This window comes from Pseudorasbora parva, chromosome 10 (assembly GCF_024679245.1).
Source record: "Pseudorasbora parva isolate DD20220531a chromosome 10, ASM2467924v1, whole genome shotgun sequence".
Taxonomy (NCBI): Eukaryota; Metazoa; Chordata; class Actinopteri; order Cypriniformes; family Gobionidae; genus Pseudorasbora; species Pseudorasbora parva.
Genome location: NC_090181.1, coordinates 48,326,218 through 48,344,006, shown reverse-complemented (window position 1 = coordinate 48,344,006; position 17,789 = coordinate 48,326,218). Strand labels below are relative to the sequence as shown.

Genomic DNA, 17,789 nt, shown 5'->3' with positions numbered 1-17,789 from the left:
TCATGATTCGATCGTGAGTCAAACTGCTGAACTCACGACATTGGCGTTAGTAACCAATCGCTCCGGCAGCCGTGCTCAGCTCCTCAACACTCGGCCCTGCTCTGCTTCACTACAGTAACGTTAATAACCAATCGCTCCGGCGGCCGTGCTCAGCTCCTCAACACTCGGTCCTGCTCTGCTTCTCTACAGTAACGTTAATAACCAATCGCTCCAGCGGCAGTGCTCAGCTCCTCAACACTCGGTCCTGCTCTGCTTCACTACAGTAACGTTAATAACCAATCGCTCCAGCGGCCGTGCTCAGCTCCTCAACACTCGCTCCTGCTCTGCTTCACTACAGTAACGTTAATAACCAATCGCTCCAGCAGCCGTGCTCAGCTCCTCAACACTCGCTCCTGCTCTGCTTCTCTACAGTAACGTTAATAACCAATCGCTCCAGCAGCCGTGCTTAGCTCCTCAACACTCGCTCCTGCTCTGCTTCTCTACAGTAACGTTAATAACCAATCGCTCCAGCAGCCGTGCTCAGCTCCTCAACACTCGCTCCTGCCCTGCTTCTCTACAGTAACGTTAATAACCAATCGCTCCAGCAACCGTGCTCAGCTCCTCAACACTCGGCCCTGCTCTGCTTCTCTACAGTAACGTTAATAACCAATCGCTCCAGCGGCCGTGCTCAGCTCCTCAACACTCGGTCCTGCTCTGCTTCACTACAGTAACGTTAATAACCAATCGCTCCAGCGGCCGTGCTCAGCTCCTCAACACTCGGTCCTGCTCTGCTTCACTACAGTAACGTTAATAATCAATCGCTCCAGCAGCCGTGCTCAGCTCCTCAACACTCGCTCCTGCTCTGCTTCACTACAGTAACGTTAATAATCAATCGCTCCAGCGGCCGTGCTCAGCTCCTCAACACTCGCTCCTGCTCTGCTTCACTACAGTAACGTTAATAACCAATCGCTCCAGCGGCCGTGCTCAGCTCCTCAACACTCGGTCCTGCTCTGCTTCTCTACAGTAACGTTAATAACCAATCGCTTCAGTAGCCGTGCTCAGCTCCTCAACACTCGGTCCTGCTCTGCTTCTCTACAGTAACGTTAATAACCAATCGCTCCAGCGGCAGTGCTCAGCTCCTCAACACTCGGTCCTGCTCTGCTTCTCTACAGTAACGTTAATAACCAATCGCTCCAGCGGCAGTGCTCAGCTCCTCAACACTCGGTCCTGCTCTGCTTCTCTACAGTAACGTTAATAACCAATCGCTCCAGCGGCAGTGCTCAGCTCCTCAACACTCGGTCCCGCTCTGCTTCTCTACAGTAACGTTAATAACCAATCGCTCCAGCGGCCGTGCTCAGCTCCTCAACACTCGCTCCTGCTCTGCTTCACTACAGTAACGTTAATAACCAATCGCTCCAGCAGCCGTGCTCAGCTCCTCAACACTCGCTCCTGCTCTGCTTCACTACAGTAACGTTAATAACCAATCGCTCCAGCAGCCGTGCTCAGCTCCTCAACACTCGCTCCTGCTCTGCTTCACTACAGTAATGTTAATAACCAATCGCTCCAGTGGCCGTGCTCAGCTCCTCAACACTCGGTCCTGCTCTGCTTTACTACAGTAACGTTAATAACCAATCGCTCCAGCGGCCGTGCTCAGCTCCTCAACACTCGGTCCTGCCCTGCTTCACTACAGTAACGTTAATAACCAATCGCTCCAGCGGCCGTGCTCAGCTCCTCAACACTCGGTCCTGCCCTGCTTCACTACAGTAACGTTAATAACCAATCGCTCCAGCGGCCGTGCTCAGCTCCTCAACACTCGGTCCTGCTCTGCTTCACTACAGTAACGTTAATAACCAATCGCTCCAGCGGCCTTGCTCAGCTCCTCAACACTCGGTCCTGCTCTGCTTCACTACAGTAACGTTAATAACCAATCGCTCCAGCAGCCGTGCTCAGCTCCTCAACACTCGGTCCTGCTCTGCTTTACACTACAGTAACGTTAATAACCAATCGCTCCAGCGGCCGTGCTCAGCTCCTCAACACTCGGTCCTGCTCTGCTTCACTACAGTAACGTTAATAACCAATCACTCCAGCGGCCGTGCTCAGCTTCTCAACACTCGGTCCTAATCTGCTTCACTACAGTAACGTTAATAACCAATCGCTCCAGCAGCCGTGCTTAACTCCTCAACACTCAGTCCTGCTCTGCTTCACTACAGTAACGTTAATAACCAATCGCTCCAGAAGCCGTGCTCAGCTCCTCAACACTCGGTCCTGCTCTGCTTCACTACAGTAAAGTTAATAACCAATCGCTCCAGCGGCCGTGCTCAGCTCCTCAACACTCGGTCCTGCTCTGCTTCACTACAGTAAAGTTAATAACCAATCGCTCCAGTGGCCGTGCTCAGCTCCTCAACACTCGGTCCTGCTCTGCTTCACTACAGTAAAGTTAATAACCAATCGCTCCAGCGGCCGTGCTCAGCTCCTCAACACTCGGTCCTGCTCTGCTTCACTACAGTAACGTTAATAACCAATCGCTCCAGCGGCCGTGCTCAGCTCCTCAACACTCGGTCCTGCTCTGCTTCACTACAGTAACGTTAATAACCAATCGCTCCAGCGGCCGTGCTCAGCTCCTCAACACTCGGTCCTGCTCTGCTTCTCTACAGTAACGTTAATAACCAATCGCTCCAGCGGCCGTGCTCAGCTCCTCAACACTCTGTCCTGCTCTGCTTCACTACAGTAACGTTAATAACCAATCGCTCCAGCGGCCGTGCTCAGCTCATCAACACTCGCTCCTGCTCTGCTTCACTACAGTAACGTTAATAACCAATCGCTCCAGCAGCCGTGCTCAGCTCCTCAACACTCGCTTCTGCTCTGCTTCACTACAGTAACGTTAATAACCAATCGCTCCAGCGGCCGTGCTCAGCTCCTCAACACTCGGTCCTGCTCTGCTTCTCTACAGTAACGTTAATAACCAATCGCTCCAGCAGCCGTGCTCAGCTCCTCAACACTCGGTCCTGCTCTGCTTCACTACAGTAACGTTAATAACCAATCGCTCCAGCAGCCGTGCTCAGCTCCTCAACACTTGGTCCTGCTCTGCTTCACTACAGTAACGTTAATAACCAATCGCTCCAGCGGCCGTGCTCAGCTCCTCAACACTCGCTCCTGCTCTGCTTCTCTACAGTAACGTTAATAACCAATCGCTCCAGCGGCCGTGCTCAGCTCCTCAACACTCGCTCCTGCTCTGCTTTACTACAGTAACGTTAATAACCAATCGCTCCAGCGGCCGTGCTCAGCTCCTCAACACTCGCTCCTGCTCTGCTTTACTACAGTAACGTTAATAACCAATCGCTCCAGCAGCCGTGCTCAGCTCCTCAACACTCGGTCCTGCTCTGCTTTAGACTACAGTAACGTTAATAACCAATCGCTCCAGCAGCCGTGCTCAGCTCCTCAACACTCGGTCCCGCTCTGCTTCACTACAGTAACGTTAATAACCAATCGCTCCAGCGGCCGTGCTCAGCTCCTCAACACTCGGTCCCGCTCTGCTTCACTACAGTAACGTTAATAACCAATCGCTCCAGCGGCCGTGCTCAGCTCCACAACACTCGGTCCTGCTCTGCTTCTCTACAGTAACGTTAATAACCAATCGCTCCAGCGGTCGTGCTCAGCTCCTCAACACTCGGTCCTGCTCTGCTTCACTACAGTAACGTTAATAACCAATCGCTCCAGCGGCCGTGCTCAGCTCCTCAACACTCGGTCCTGCTCTGCTTCACTACAGTAACGTTAATAACCAATCGCTCCAGCAGCCGTGCTCAGCTCCTCAACACTCGGTCCTGCTCTGCTTCACTACAGTAACGTTAATAACCAATCGCTCCAGCGGTCGTGCTCAGCTCCTCAACACTCGGTCCTGCTCTGCTTCTCTACAGTAACGTTAATAACCAATCGCTCCAGCAGCCGTGCTCAGCTCCTCAACACTCGGTCCTGCTCTGCTTCACTACAGTAACGTTAATAACCAATCGCTCCAGCAGCCGTGCTCAGCTCCTCAACACTCGGTCCTGCTCTGCTTCACTACAGTAACGTTAATAACCAATCGCTCCAGCAGCCGTGCTCAGCTCCTCAACACTCGGTCCTGCTCTGCTTCACTACAGTAACGTTAATAACCAATCGCTCCAGCGGCCGTGCTCAGCTCCTCAACACTCGCTCCTGCTCTGCTTCTCTACAGTAACGTTAATAACCAATCGCTCCAGCGGCCGTGCTCAGCTCCTCAACACTCGCTCCTGCTCTGCTTCACTACAGTAACGTTAATAACCAATCGCTCCAGCGGCCGTGCTCAGCTCCTCAACACTCGCTCCTGCTCTGCTTTACTACAGTAACGTTAATAACCAATCGCTCCAGCGGCCGTGCTCAGCTCCTCAACACTCGCTCCTGCTCTGCTTTACTACAGTAACGTTAATAACCAATCGCTCCAGCGGCCGTGCTCAGCTCCTCAACACTCGCTCCTGCTCTGCTTTACTACAGTAACGTTAATAACCAATCGCTCCAGCAGCCGTGCTCAGCTCCTCAACACTCGGTCCTGCTCTGCTTCACTACAGTAACGTTAATAACCAATCGCTCCAGCAGCCGTGCTCAGCTCCTCAACACTCGGTCCTGCTCTGCTTCACTACAGTAACGTTAATAACCAATCGCTCCAGCGGCCGTGCTCAGCTCCTCAACACTCGCTCCTGCTCTGCTTCACACCAGTAACGTTAATAACCAATCGCTCCAGCAGCCGTGCTCAGCTCCTCAACACTCGCTCCTGCTCTGCTTCACTACAGTAACGTTAATAACCAATCCCTCCAGCGGCCGTGCTCAGCTCCTCAACACTCGGTCCTGCTCTGCTTCACTACAGTAACGTTAATAACCAATCGCTCCAGCAGCCGTGCTCAGCTCCTCAACACTCGGTCCTGCTCTGCTTCACTACAGTAACGTTAATAACCAATCGCTCCAGCGGCCGTGCTCAGCTCCTCAACACTCGGTCCTGCTCTGCTTTAGACTACAGTAACGTTAATAACCAATCGCTCCAGCAGCCGTGCTCAGCTCCTCAACACTCGTTCCCGCTCTGCTTCACTACAGTAACGTTAATAACCAATCGCTCCAGCGGCCGTGCTCAGCTCCTCAACACTCGGTCCCGCTCTGCTTCACTACAGTAACGTTAATAACCAATCGCTCCAGCAGCCGTGCTCAGCTCCTCAACACTCGGTCCTGCTCTGCTTCACTACAGTAACGTTAATAACCAATCGCTCCAGCGGCCGTGCTCAGCTCCTCAACACTCGTTCCCGCTCTGCTTCACTACAGTAACGTTAATAACCAATCGCTCCAGCAGCCGTGCTCAGCTCCTCAACACTCGGTCCTGCTCTGCTTCACTACAGTAACGTTAATAACCAATCGCTCCAGCGGCCGTGCTCAGCTCCTCAACACTCGCTCCTGCTCTGCTTCACACCAGTAACGTTAATAACCAATCGCTCCAGCAGCCGTGCTCAGCTCCTCAACACTCGCTCCTGCTCTGCTTCACTACAGTAACGTTAATAACCAATCCCTCCAGCGGCCGTGCTCAGCTCCTCAACACTCGGTCCTGCTCTGCTTTAGACTACAGTAACGTTAATAACCAATCGCTCCAGCAGCCGTGCTCAGCTCCTCAACACTCGTTCCCGCTCTGCTTCACTACAGTAACGTTAATAACCAATCGCTCCAGCGGCCGTGCTCAGCTCCTCAACACTCGGTCCTGCTCTGCTTCACTACAGTAACGTTAATAACCAATCGCTCCAGCAGCCGTGCTCAGCTCCTCAACACTCGGTCCTGCTCTGCTTCACTACAGTAACGTTAATAACCAATCGCTCCAGCGGCCGTGCTCAGCTCCTCAACACTCGGTCCTGCTCTGCTTCTCTACAGTAACGTTAATAACCAATCGCTCCAGCAGCCGTGCTCAGCTCCTCAACACTCGTTCCCGCTCTGCTTCACTACAGTAACGTTAATAACCAATCGCTCCAGCAGCCGTGCTCAGCTCCTCAACACTCGGTCCTGCTCTGCTTCACTACAGTAACGTTAATAACCAATCGCTCCAGCAGCCGTGCTCAGCTCCTCAACACTCGGTCCTGCTCTGCTTCACTACAGTAACGTTAATAACCAATCGCTCCAGCGGCCGTGCTCAGCTCCACAACACTCGGTCCCGCTCTGCTTCTCTACAGTAACGTTAATAACCAATCGCTCCAGCGGCCGTGCTCAGCTCCTCAACACTCGGTCCTGCTCTGCTTCTCTACAGTAACGTTAATAACCAATCGCTCCAGCGGCCGTGCTCAGCTCCTCAACACTCGGTCCTGCTCTGCTTCACTACAGTAACGTTAATAACCAATCGCTCCAGCAGCCGTGCTTAGCTCCTCAACACTCGGTCCTGCTCTGCTTCACTACAGTAACGTTAATAACCAATCGCTCCAGCAGCCGTGCTCAGCTCCTCAACACTCGGTCCTGCTCTGCTTCTCTACAGTAACGTTAATAACCAATCGCTCCAGCAGCCGTGCTCAGCTCCTCAACACTCGGTCCTGCTCTGCTTCACTACAGTAACGTTAATAACCAATCGCTCCAGCAGCCGTGCTTAGCTCCTCAACACTCGGTCCTGCTCTGCTTCACTACAGTAACGTTAATAACCAATCGCTCCAGCAGCAGTGCTTAGCTCCTCAACACTCGGTCCTGCTCTGCTTCTCTACAGTAACGTTAATAACCAATCGCTCCAGCGGCCGTGCTTAGCTCCTCAACACTCGCTCCTGCTCTGCTTCTCTACAGTAACGTTAATAACCAATCGCTCCAGCGGCCGTGCTCAGCTCCTCAACACTCGGTCCTGCTCTGCTTCTCTACAGTAACGTTAATAACCAATCACTCCAGCGGCCGTGCTCAGCTTCTCAACACTCGGTCCTGCTCTGCTTCACTACAGTAACGTTAATAACCAATCGCTCCAGCGGCCGTGCTCAGCTCCTCAACACTCGGTCCTGCTCTGCTTCTCTACAGTAACGTTAATAACCAATCACTCCAGCGGCCGTGCTCAGCTTCTCAACACTCGGTCCCGCTCTGCTTCACTACAGTAACGTTAATAACCAATCGCTCCAGCGGCCGTGCTTAGCTCCTCAACACTCGGTCCTAATCTGCTTCTCTACAGTAACGTTAATAACCAATCGCTCCAGCGGCCGTGCTTAGCTCCTCAACACTCGCTCCTGCTCTGCTTCACTACAGTAACGTTAATAACCAATCGCTCCAGCAGCCGTGCTCAGCTCCTCAACACTCGGTCCTGCTCTGCTTCACTACAGTAACGTTAATAACCAATCGCTCCAGCAGCCGTGCTCAGCTCCTCAACACTCGGTCCTGCTCTGCTTCACTACAGTAACGTTAATAACCAATCGCTCCAGCAGCCGTGCTCAGCTCCTCAACACTCGGTCCTGCTCTGCTTCACTACAGTAACGTTAATAACCAATCACTCCAGCGGCCGTGCTCAGCTCCTCAACACTCGGTCCTGCTCTGCTTCTCTACAGTAACGTTAATAACCAATCGCTCCAGCGGCCGTGCTCAGCTCCTCAACACTCGGTCCTGCTCTGCTTCTCTACAGTAACGTTAATAACCAATCGCTCCAGCAGCCGTGCTCAGCTCCTCAACACTCGGTCCTGCTCTGCTTCACTACAGTAACGTTAATAACCAATCGCTCCAGCAGCCGTGCTCAGCTCCTCAACACTCGGTCCTGCTCTGCTTCACTACAGTAACGTTAATAACCAATCGCTCCAGCGGCCGTGCTCAGCTCCTCAACACTCGGTCCTGCTCTGCTTCACTACAGTAACGTTAATAACCAATCACTCCAGCGGCCGTGCTCAGCTCCTCAACACTCGGTCCTGCTCTGCTTCTCTACAGTAACGTTAATAACCGCATGCATGAACATGATTTCTGCCCGAGTCCTATTTTCCACCGGCTGTGAGATGAAGACCACATGTCCCAAGATGCTGCTCACACTTGGCGTCTTCAAACTACGCCTTTGTTTAGAATAGGCGCCCTCAAGTGGAAGGAAAGTTGCATAGTGCACCTTTAAACAAACGTTTTGTCAAACAAAGTGCTGCACTTTATAACTTAGCTTTATTCTACGCTATTGTTCAAATTAAAACATGGAAGAATTTTTTTTATTTATACCTTAAAAAAATGAAATGTTGCTAATTTATTTTTATAACATTAGTGTTAGAATTATTACTATATTGAGACGTATCTAAACTCTACAGTACAACAGTGATATATAATGTGTGAAGTTAAACTAGACTTTTATTCTGATCGCAGTTTGTGTCCACCTGAGTTGACGTCATTCGCCTCCGTCACTTTTTCAACGACATATGACATTTACTGGGGAATATTCGATCTGAACACTTACATGGCAGATGCAAATGCAAATGTGTGTGTGTGTGTGAGTGTGTGTGTGTGTGTGTGTGTGTGAGTGTGTATGTGAGAGTGTGTGTATGTGTGTGTGTGTGATAGTCTGAGCGTGTGAGCGTGTGTGTGTGTGTGTGTGTGTGTTCCTCTTACCGGTGACGCAGGCAGTGAAGTCGGCTCCGCAGGACACCTGTCTGATGGCTTTGCCCTGCAGTCGCTCCACGCGCCGCGGCTGGCGATACGAGGCCTGGTCTCCATGACCCAACTGACCCACCATCTTTGCTCCTCCCTGAACACTCTGCACACACACACACACACACACACACACACACACACACACACACACACACACACACACACACACACACACACACACACACACACACACACACACACACACACACACACACACACACACACGGTTCACTATCTTTGTGATTTGTGATCCCCCTACACTGCCCCAGCCCCTAAACCTACCCATCACAGGAAACATTCTGCATTTTTACTTTTAAAAAACTCATCCTGTATGATTTATAAGCCTTTTGAAAAGTGAGGACTGCTGGCTGGTTCCCACAATGTAGGTCATCTCAGGTTTTACTATCCTTATGGGGACATTTGTCCCCACAATGTAATATAAACAAGGGCACACACACACACACACACACCAGAGATCAGCTGGAAACACTCTTCATTCCCAGCATGCACCAGACACCTGAGCTGTGGGGGTCAATCTGCTGAATTCTCTAAATTTTGAATAAATGGGATAGGAAGTTCTTTTAGCATTATTGAAATACTATTACAGTTTCTATATAGTTTATTATTAAAGGACAGCTCCGGTGAGAAATGACCCTCGGGGTAATTAACAGATGGTTAGCGAGTAGACCGTTCTCTGGGATGCGTTTTCATGAAAATCAAATGTAAAGAGTTATATCGCTAACAACAGATTAGTTTATAACACTAGTGTATGGGGGATAGAATGAGTAAAATTAAACCGCTAGTTAATACCACTAACACAGGCTCAAAATAGCCATTCATTTCATGCAAACGATCTATTTGCCATGGTGGTAATTACCCCTAGGTTCATTTTTCACCGGAGTTGTCCTTTAATTGAAGATTTGCTGATGATTCTTGTTTTATGTCTGCGGTAATTATGAAACCTCACGCCATAATTGTGTATCAGACATCGCCACCTTTGAGGAATAAAGCTGAACTGCATTTGAGTCAGAGACTTATTACAGCAGAGTAATTAAAGGTGTCCTAGAATGAAAAATGTAATTAACCATGCCATGGTGGATTAATAAGAGTTCAGTACATGGACATCACACACTGTGAGTCTCAAACACTATCGCCTCCTCCTTCTGATGTAAATCTCATAAATCAAAAACACAAAGGGGAAAAAAGCGCTTCTCAATATAAACCCAACTGTGACACAAGCGTTGGGGATCATTATTAATATGAACGCCCCCAACATTTGCATCTGTCTAAACATGTTCATTATAGTGTTGTCAAAAATATTGATATTTCGATATATATCGATACTGGAATATCTGAAACGATACGATTCTCAGTTTTTACAGTATCGATATCAGCTGCGCTCTCCTCTCCGACCGGAAGCGAGCTGACACACACCGGCATATTCTCACTCAGCCCGGTTAACCTCTGAGCACGGCGAACGCGCGTTCTGCTGGACTCTTTCCTCATGACAGTGTGTTAGTGTTAGTGTGTGATCGGTCTGAATTTATATTACAATTTGTGTATTAATTAAGGTTAAAATAGAGAATTCCAATTCAAAGAGGTGTATTAGAGTAATTTTGTTGCTTATAAAATAATAATGTTAATTTGTAATGCCATTACCCAGTAGGTGCCTTATGGTTCTTTAATAAATATACATGTATCTAAATCTATTTGCTCAAAAACAGTCCTGCATTTTAATAAATATTTAGATATGATCAAACACTAGATTTCTTTAATTGTGAAATTTTTAATATAAGTTTAAATTAAACTTATGCATCATATTAGGACTTAGCATCCTAATATTTTTAATGAATAATGATACTTATACAAGCACACACAAGTGAATATTAATGAATTCAAGCACATATAATTTGACCCAAAAAGCATTTAAAATAGTGCTAAAACAAACACATTTTTTCGTATTATGTACCGTAAGCTATATACTACAGATTAATTGATCCTAAATTAAAGGGTTACTTCAGCGATATGATTGTGCTTCCCCTCCTCATATCCCCCTGAGCGAGAGATTTATGCATTTTATTTCTGGAAAAATTCCTCCGATGACGCAAATATTGTCATTTGCATAATCTGAGGATTTTTTGGCCGGAGGCTAAAGACTACAGCCAGCAGAGGGAGCCATTTCCGTATGTTTGACCCGCGCATGAGGATGGAGATCACACTCACAGCCTCAGGCACTCATTTAAACGGAGCTATGCTGACAGCAATGAAAGTGTTTTAACTTCTCAGATTAATTCCTCTGAAAGTACAGCTTCCAAAGGCATGAACTGAACACGCCCCAGACTGAACACGAGCTGTGAATCTATGCCATGAGCGCGGTCGTGTTTACCTCAGCCCTCATCACTAGAGCTCATTCATCACGATGAGTGTAATCTGACTGCAGTGTTTGTGCCGTGACTCTCGCTCGGCTCACTCACATTATATCGAACACACACCTTCAGTTTTTAATTGTAGTGTCTGTTCTCTAACTGAACTGATTTTATGAAGATGAACGCGGTGGGAAAGTGATCAGTGATCCAGTAGCGGTGGTTTTGGGAATGGCCTCACAGGGCAGCGGAGCATTCTGGGGATTGTAGTCTTTCATCCCCATGAGACATTTACGTCTAGAAATCACCAAATAAATTTTTTTTTCACATTTCTACTGCATTAATGACCCAGACAGATTCATCTTCCCAGCGCTGAAGTACTGGGTTTAGAGGATGCTTACGGCCCAAGTGTAGAGCTCCTTCTCCACAGTAACCACTGCGAAGTGTGTTTCTCCGGCGCAGACGTGCTGAGCGCTGCTGCCGCCTTTAAACATGTCCAGCTTCTGCGGAGTAAACTTTCCACCGCCCCAGAAATAAACCTCTCGCGAGCGGGTCGTCACCACAGCCACAGACGTCTCCGTCGCGGTGCTCAGCCTGAGAACACACACACAAACACACACACACACACAAACATGACACAAACAACACTGCAGCTCCAGAAACAGCAGGGGATGCTGGGAAATAATCACAGGTCACCTACTTGGGTTTCCTGATGGATGAATTAAGCATCGCGACCCTCTCCTCCAGCTCTCTGAACACAGACACCATCGTCATTCACTGCAAAACTCAGCTCAAAAGAATACCAAACGACAATAAACACAACTTTAAATAAATAAATACTTTATAAATAAAAATATAATTAACAAATAATTTTCTTTTGTAAAAATATGAAGAAAAAAATACAAATATATAATAAATAAATGTAATTAAACCAAATACAATTTAAATAAAAATATAAAATACACAAACAAATTACAATAAATAAAACATTAAATAAATAAATATAATATAAAAAATATAATTTTTAAAAATAAATTAAACTAAATAAATAAGTTATAAATAAAGAAAATTTTATAAATAAAAAGCAAGATATTAAAATACACAAAAATACTATATATATATATATATATATATAGTTTAAACATTTAAAAAAAATCAATTGAACTAAATGAATATAATACAAATAAAAATAGAATTAACAAACAAAAAAAAAATTAATTAAATATTAAAATAACACAATATATAAAGAAATATGTCAATTAAAATACATCAATAAAATATTTATACAAATAATAAAAAAATAATTAATGAAATATAATTAATAAAATGTGTCAAACACAATTCTTATAAATAGATAAAAACAATGTCTGTTTTTCAACCTGCCAAGCTGTTCAAACTTGTTCTTAAGTAACTTGCCTGGTTAAATAAATAATATAACAATAAATGAATACATATATAAAATAAATATCACATTTAAGAGTAATGGGAATAATAAGAAAATCCTCAACAGAAAGTCACGGGGTGCGTGAAATGATTTGAGGGTGAAATGTGACTCACGCTCTCACTCGAGAGACAACGGGCCGCTCTAAAATCTGCTCTGCTGTCGGCCTTTTCTCTGGGTCCTTTAATATCCACACACACACACACACACACACACACACACACACACACACACACACACACACACACACACACACGCGCATTAATATGACATCACCACTACAGGTATGATTGACAGGCACAGTGAGCGTGAAAGCTACCTGATCCAAACACTCGTACACCATCTTGATGAGGTCAGGCGTGTAAACGTCTGAGTTTATCTCCATTGTCCAGTTGCCCTGCACGATCTTCACACACAGGTTCAGAGCATTCTGGGAAACATCATCATCATCATCATCATCATCATCATTGATGCCAGTAACTTATTTATTTAGTAACGCGTTACTCTAATCTGATTACTTTTTTCCAATAACGAGTAATCTAACGCGTTACTATTTCCAAACCAGTAATCAGATTAAAGTTACTTATCAAAGTCACTGTGAGCTACTATTTTAGTCTTTTTCCTTAGTAAAAAAAATAAACAAATATATTTATGCTTTCTTCTTGTGTCTCGGGGAGAGTATTTTTTCAGGAAATCCGTTTTAATTTCAACTTAAAATGTCAGGAGATACATTACTGTTAAAAATACACTTCCAATAAAGCGAGTGTTGGCAGAAACGGCCGTCATTTCTGTGTCGAGGCGGCAGTGGTGTTGTCAGAAACTGCTGAATGTAACTAATAAAGTAACTTGTAATCTTAGTTACTTTAAAAATCAAGTAATCTGTAAAGTAACTAAGTTACTTTTTAAATGAGTAATCAGTAATCAGATAACTTTTTCAAAGTAACTGGCAACACATCATCATCATCATCATCATCATCATCATCATCATGTCACCGAGTGGTTTTCAGCCTAACGAATGTGTGTGTGTGAATAAACGTTTCAGATGAGTACCGTGGCATCAAAGGTCCTGGTGAGGGTCAGCAGCTCAAATAAGACACAGCCCATGGCCCAGATGTCGGATTTAAAGTTGTACTTGACTCCTTGACACAGCTCAGGAGACATGTAGTATGGAGTCCCAACACACTAATGAACAAAAGAAATCATTACATCGAGAGAAAACACAAGTGGAGGGAGATGTTTCACACATGACAAACCTACACAATACATGTCAGTGTTTTAAACGCATATTTCACTCAATTATCGACATATTCACGGTTATGTGATGTTGCTTAATGGTCACATGATATGCTAAACAAATAACACGTTACAATAAGAACAGGGCTCGATATTAAGCATGTTCATGTGCTTAGACAAGTAAATGACCGATTGAATTGTACGAGTAAAAAATTTGATTTCTTTTGTTTTTGTGCAGCAATATTCTCACCAGTGTTCATTCAGCTTTGATAAATTTAAATCTGCATATTTGTTCTATTTTTACCTTTTATAAAGAGCATTTACCCCCTAATCTTATTATATATAGGCTATGCTTTAGGTTTCATATTATATTCTTCCATTTGATCTACACATTAAATTAAACTAAGACACTATAGGGCTGTAACCAATCAAATTAAATAATTTACACTGAAAATTTCAACTGTATTAAATAATGTTATGAGATTTGTATTTTTGATTAACAAATAATAAATGTTGGAAAGTGTGTTTAAACAGGAAACTAAACCACCCTTAGGTGGCAGCAGATGAGTCTTAATGAGCGAGTCATTGAGTCGATTCATCCAAACGATTCATCCAAACGTTGAATCATTCAGTAACACACACTGTTGCTGTGAGATGCGTTACGGTTCTGCTGTTTGGAAATATTTTTGCTGCTAAAATAGAACAAAAACAGTCAATATTGCTTATAAAATATAAGTGACTAAATGTTAATTCATTGTTTATGGAGCTGTCAGATAAATATAAAAACTGCACATTGTGAATGTTTAGCGCAGTGTGTTGTGATTTCTCCTCGAGAGGCTGCGAAGCGTCAACAAGCGTATAATATATATTATACTATTATCCACTATCAATCGCCACTTACACTAAATTAATAATCATTCTTGCTTTTTGGTGAATCGCTAGTTATTTTTTGTTATTGGTGTTTTAATCCGCTTGTTCGTTGGGCAAGTGAAAAGTGTTCTCTTTCACTCGACCCTTCAAAAAATGCACTTGTCCCTGACAAGCGTTAATGTCGACCCCTGAACTCATTAGTTAACATTAGTAAACTTAACACGGAGCCATATATTCACTACAGTATTTATGAATCTTGATCACCATTACAGCTGGTGATTGTTAGTTCATGTCCGCTCATGTCCATTAAATAATATTAACAGATACAGCATTCGACTGTTTACAAATTAATATTAAGACTAATAAACACTTTAGAAGTATGTGTCATTGTTAGTTAATGTTACCTGCAACATATTCACGTGGCAAATACAAACATGTAATATAATTGCTTATCACTTTTGACCAATAGGTGGTGCTGTTATTAAATTATTTGACCAATAGGTGGTGCTGTTATTAAATTATTATGGTGTGGTCAGTGTGAGGTGGCATGGTGTCAATATAGCAAAGCATTGCAGAGATACAGTCTCAAAATCAGCTTGGCATCATTCCTTCAAATCTTTGTTTTGTTGATCCCTTATTTGATAAAAGTTTGGTCAATCAAAAAGCTTTTAATAACTTCCAGCTGGCATGGTCTGCAGATGATCTAAGCCAAGGTCAGTGAAAATGGTCTAGGAGTTTGAAAAAGTAGTTTTACATTGACTGTAAGCTCGACTGAATATGGCATTATTGGTAAAATTGGCAAAATAATCAAAAACTATTATCATATATATATATTTTTTTAAAAGCTACACTGTGTAACTTTTTTAGTTTATTCTTAGCTAAAAACACTTAGTTCTTTCAAAAATATATGTGCTCATTAATGTATATTTACTTCTTTTTAGTAATAAAGTATTCTCGTAAGTTTATAATATGCCGTTGAAAACACATACGGGTGAGGGGTTCGACTGCCGGCCGCCATGTTACTCCTCCATCTTGAAAGTACAGTAGCCAAAGAGGGACATACCCGTAAATTCAAGCTTCGCCTTTCGCGTTTAACACTCGATGGCACCGTGTCGAATGTGAAAAGGGGGATTGCCGTGTTAATCTTGGACTAAATCGGCCACCGTAGGAGTTAAAACGAAATCAGAATTGAGAGGAACAGAAACTAATATTCACTGGATGGTCATAAACCTTTACACCGCTAGATGGGGGAAAATATCACACAGTGGAGCTTTAAATGACACTACATCCATGGTCGATATGGGCTCGGTATGCTGCACTGAATAAAAAGAGACAGGTTTAATGATTTTTGGGCAAACAATTCAGAAGTTATAAGCAAAAGACAGCAATTTTCCATATCTCCTGACCAGTAGGTGGCACTGTGCCGAAACACTATATATAGCCTCAGGTCATGCTTGTGATGAAATGTACCAAATGTTCTCTCAATACGCTAAAGTACTGTGGAGATATAGCCTCGCATCCAATTTGCCGTGCAAATTGTTTGCAAGAACTGTTGGGTTTATCAAAACGTTTTTAATAACTGTTGGCCAGTATGGTCTGTAGATGATTTGAGACAATTTTGCTGAAAATCGGACGAACCATCTAGGATGAGTTAACCGTCTTGAGCCAAGAAATCAGAGGAACAAAGATTTTTGTTTCTAACCCTAACAGTTCAAAAGATATTAGCACAAACATGTGCAAAGTTTTGGACAGTTGGTGGCGCTAGACTAGAGGGATTGAGTTAGAGACTCCAAATTTGCTGTGATGTCAGCTCTGACTGTCCTCTATCAGTGTGCCAAATTTCACAACTCTTTACCATACGGTTCTAAACAGATATAATAGGTGTATATGCACGTTCGGTGCTTGGCCCCTAATACAACTGACAAAAACAACTAAATGAAACTGGAAAATATAAAAATAAAAACGTTTCTATTATTTAAAAACTCAGACAAAAAATAAATAAGACCATGTCATTCACCAAGAGCTCACGGCTGTTCAGGTCGACCAATAATGACAACATAATAAAATAAACCCTCAAAACTCACGGTTTCAGCCATGGAGTACTGCGAGTCCAGCTTCTTGGCCAGCCCATAATCGCCCAGCTTGATCAGGTCGGTTTTGGTGAGGAAGATGTTCAGCGTTTTGATGTCCCTTTAAACACAATACACGCTAGTCACATCAAAACAGGGTCAGAAACAAGAAAAATTTGCAGTCGTTACATTACTTCCCCCTGACACAAAGCCTTAAAATCCCCTTATTGAAACCACACACTTTTAGCGTGACCGTCCAAATTAGTCTCAAATATGGCTTAAAGGTGCACTATGGAACTTTCCGTCCACTGGAGGGCGCCTATTCAAAACAAATGCGTAGTTTAATAACGCAAAGTGTGAGCGCAGCATCTTGGGAGATGTGGTCTTCTCATCACAGCCGGTGGAAAATAGGACTCGGGCAGAAATCACGTTCATGCATGCGGTTATTAACGTTACTGTAGTCTAAAGCAGAGCAGGACCGAGTGTTCTGGACCTGAGCAAAGCTGCTGGAGCGATTGTTAAACAAATACCCGCCTCGCAAATACCGGGACTTTTATTATGACGGGACGGGACACAGTCGCCGGGCGCCTGCACAGATCCGCTCTTCCGGTTATGATTTTGAGGTAATGGAGCTCTGTTTATCATATTAGATACATTTAAGTGTGTTTAAAACGATGTTATGACGTTACTCCGTGCGTTCACTTGTTCACACTGCTAAGAGTAAAGCGCTCCTGCCAAATAAAAGATGAAACCGAGGGTAACGCAGATATGACGCAATTGACAGGCGACTCCCTCAAATGCAATGCTGACACGTCCCGGTCCTCAGTTAAAATAGCAATTTTCTCACAATTTACAAATAGTTGGAAACATCTGGGATATTGTAGGTACTCACCTGAACAAAATATATAACACCGGCCTAGTGGTTTTTGGATATTTTACTGCAAAAATACTACATAGTTCACCTTTAATGCTAGGGCTGTGCAATATAGCGAAATTATCGAAAATTGCAAATGTACATATCGCAATATGCATATCACAACAACACACAATATCTGAGTAAAGTGGACATTTTAGGTCGACACATACAGCAGAGAATCGACTGGGCACCCGACTGTTAATTATGTGACTTGCTTGATGTTAAAAAGAGTTATTACACGGCTCTGTGAAATACTTGATTCTGATTGGTCAATCGCGCATTCCATGTTATTCCCAGATAACACA

The 17,789-nt window shown here is 44.5% G+C and overlaps 1 protein-coding gene across 2 annotated transcripts in view; it reads right to left on the bottom strand.

Moving 5' to 3' along the window:
• The window catches only part of LOC137091662 (serine/threonine-protein kinase Nek9), a 47,591-nt gene that overhangs the window by 23,889 nt on the left and 5,913 nt on the right, over positions 1 to 17,789 (bottom strand). For both annotated transcript variants that reach the window (XM_067456288.1, XM_067456289.1), the window contains exons 5-11: positions 16,584 to 16,689; positions 13,447 to 13,578; positions 12,716 to 12,826; positions 12,513 to 12,577; positions 11,656 to 11,706; positions 11,357 to 11,549; positions 8,551 to 8,695 (exon numbers count right to left, since the gene is read on the bottom strand). In XM_067456288.1, coding sequence (XP_067312389.1) covers positions 8,551 to 8,695; positions 11,357 to 11,549; positions 11,656 to 11,706; positions 12,513 to 12,577; positions 12,716 to 12,826; positions 13,447 to 13,578; positions 16,584 to 16,689 — 803 coding nt within the window. The remainder of the gene's footprint in view (positions 1 to 8,550; positions 8,696 to 11,356; positions 11,550 to 11,655; positions 11,707 to 12,512; positions 12,578 to 12,715; positions 12,827 to 13,446; positions 13,579 to 16,583; positions 16,690 to 17,789) is intronic.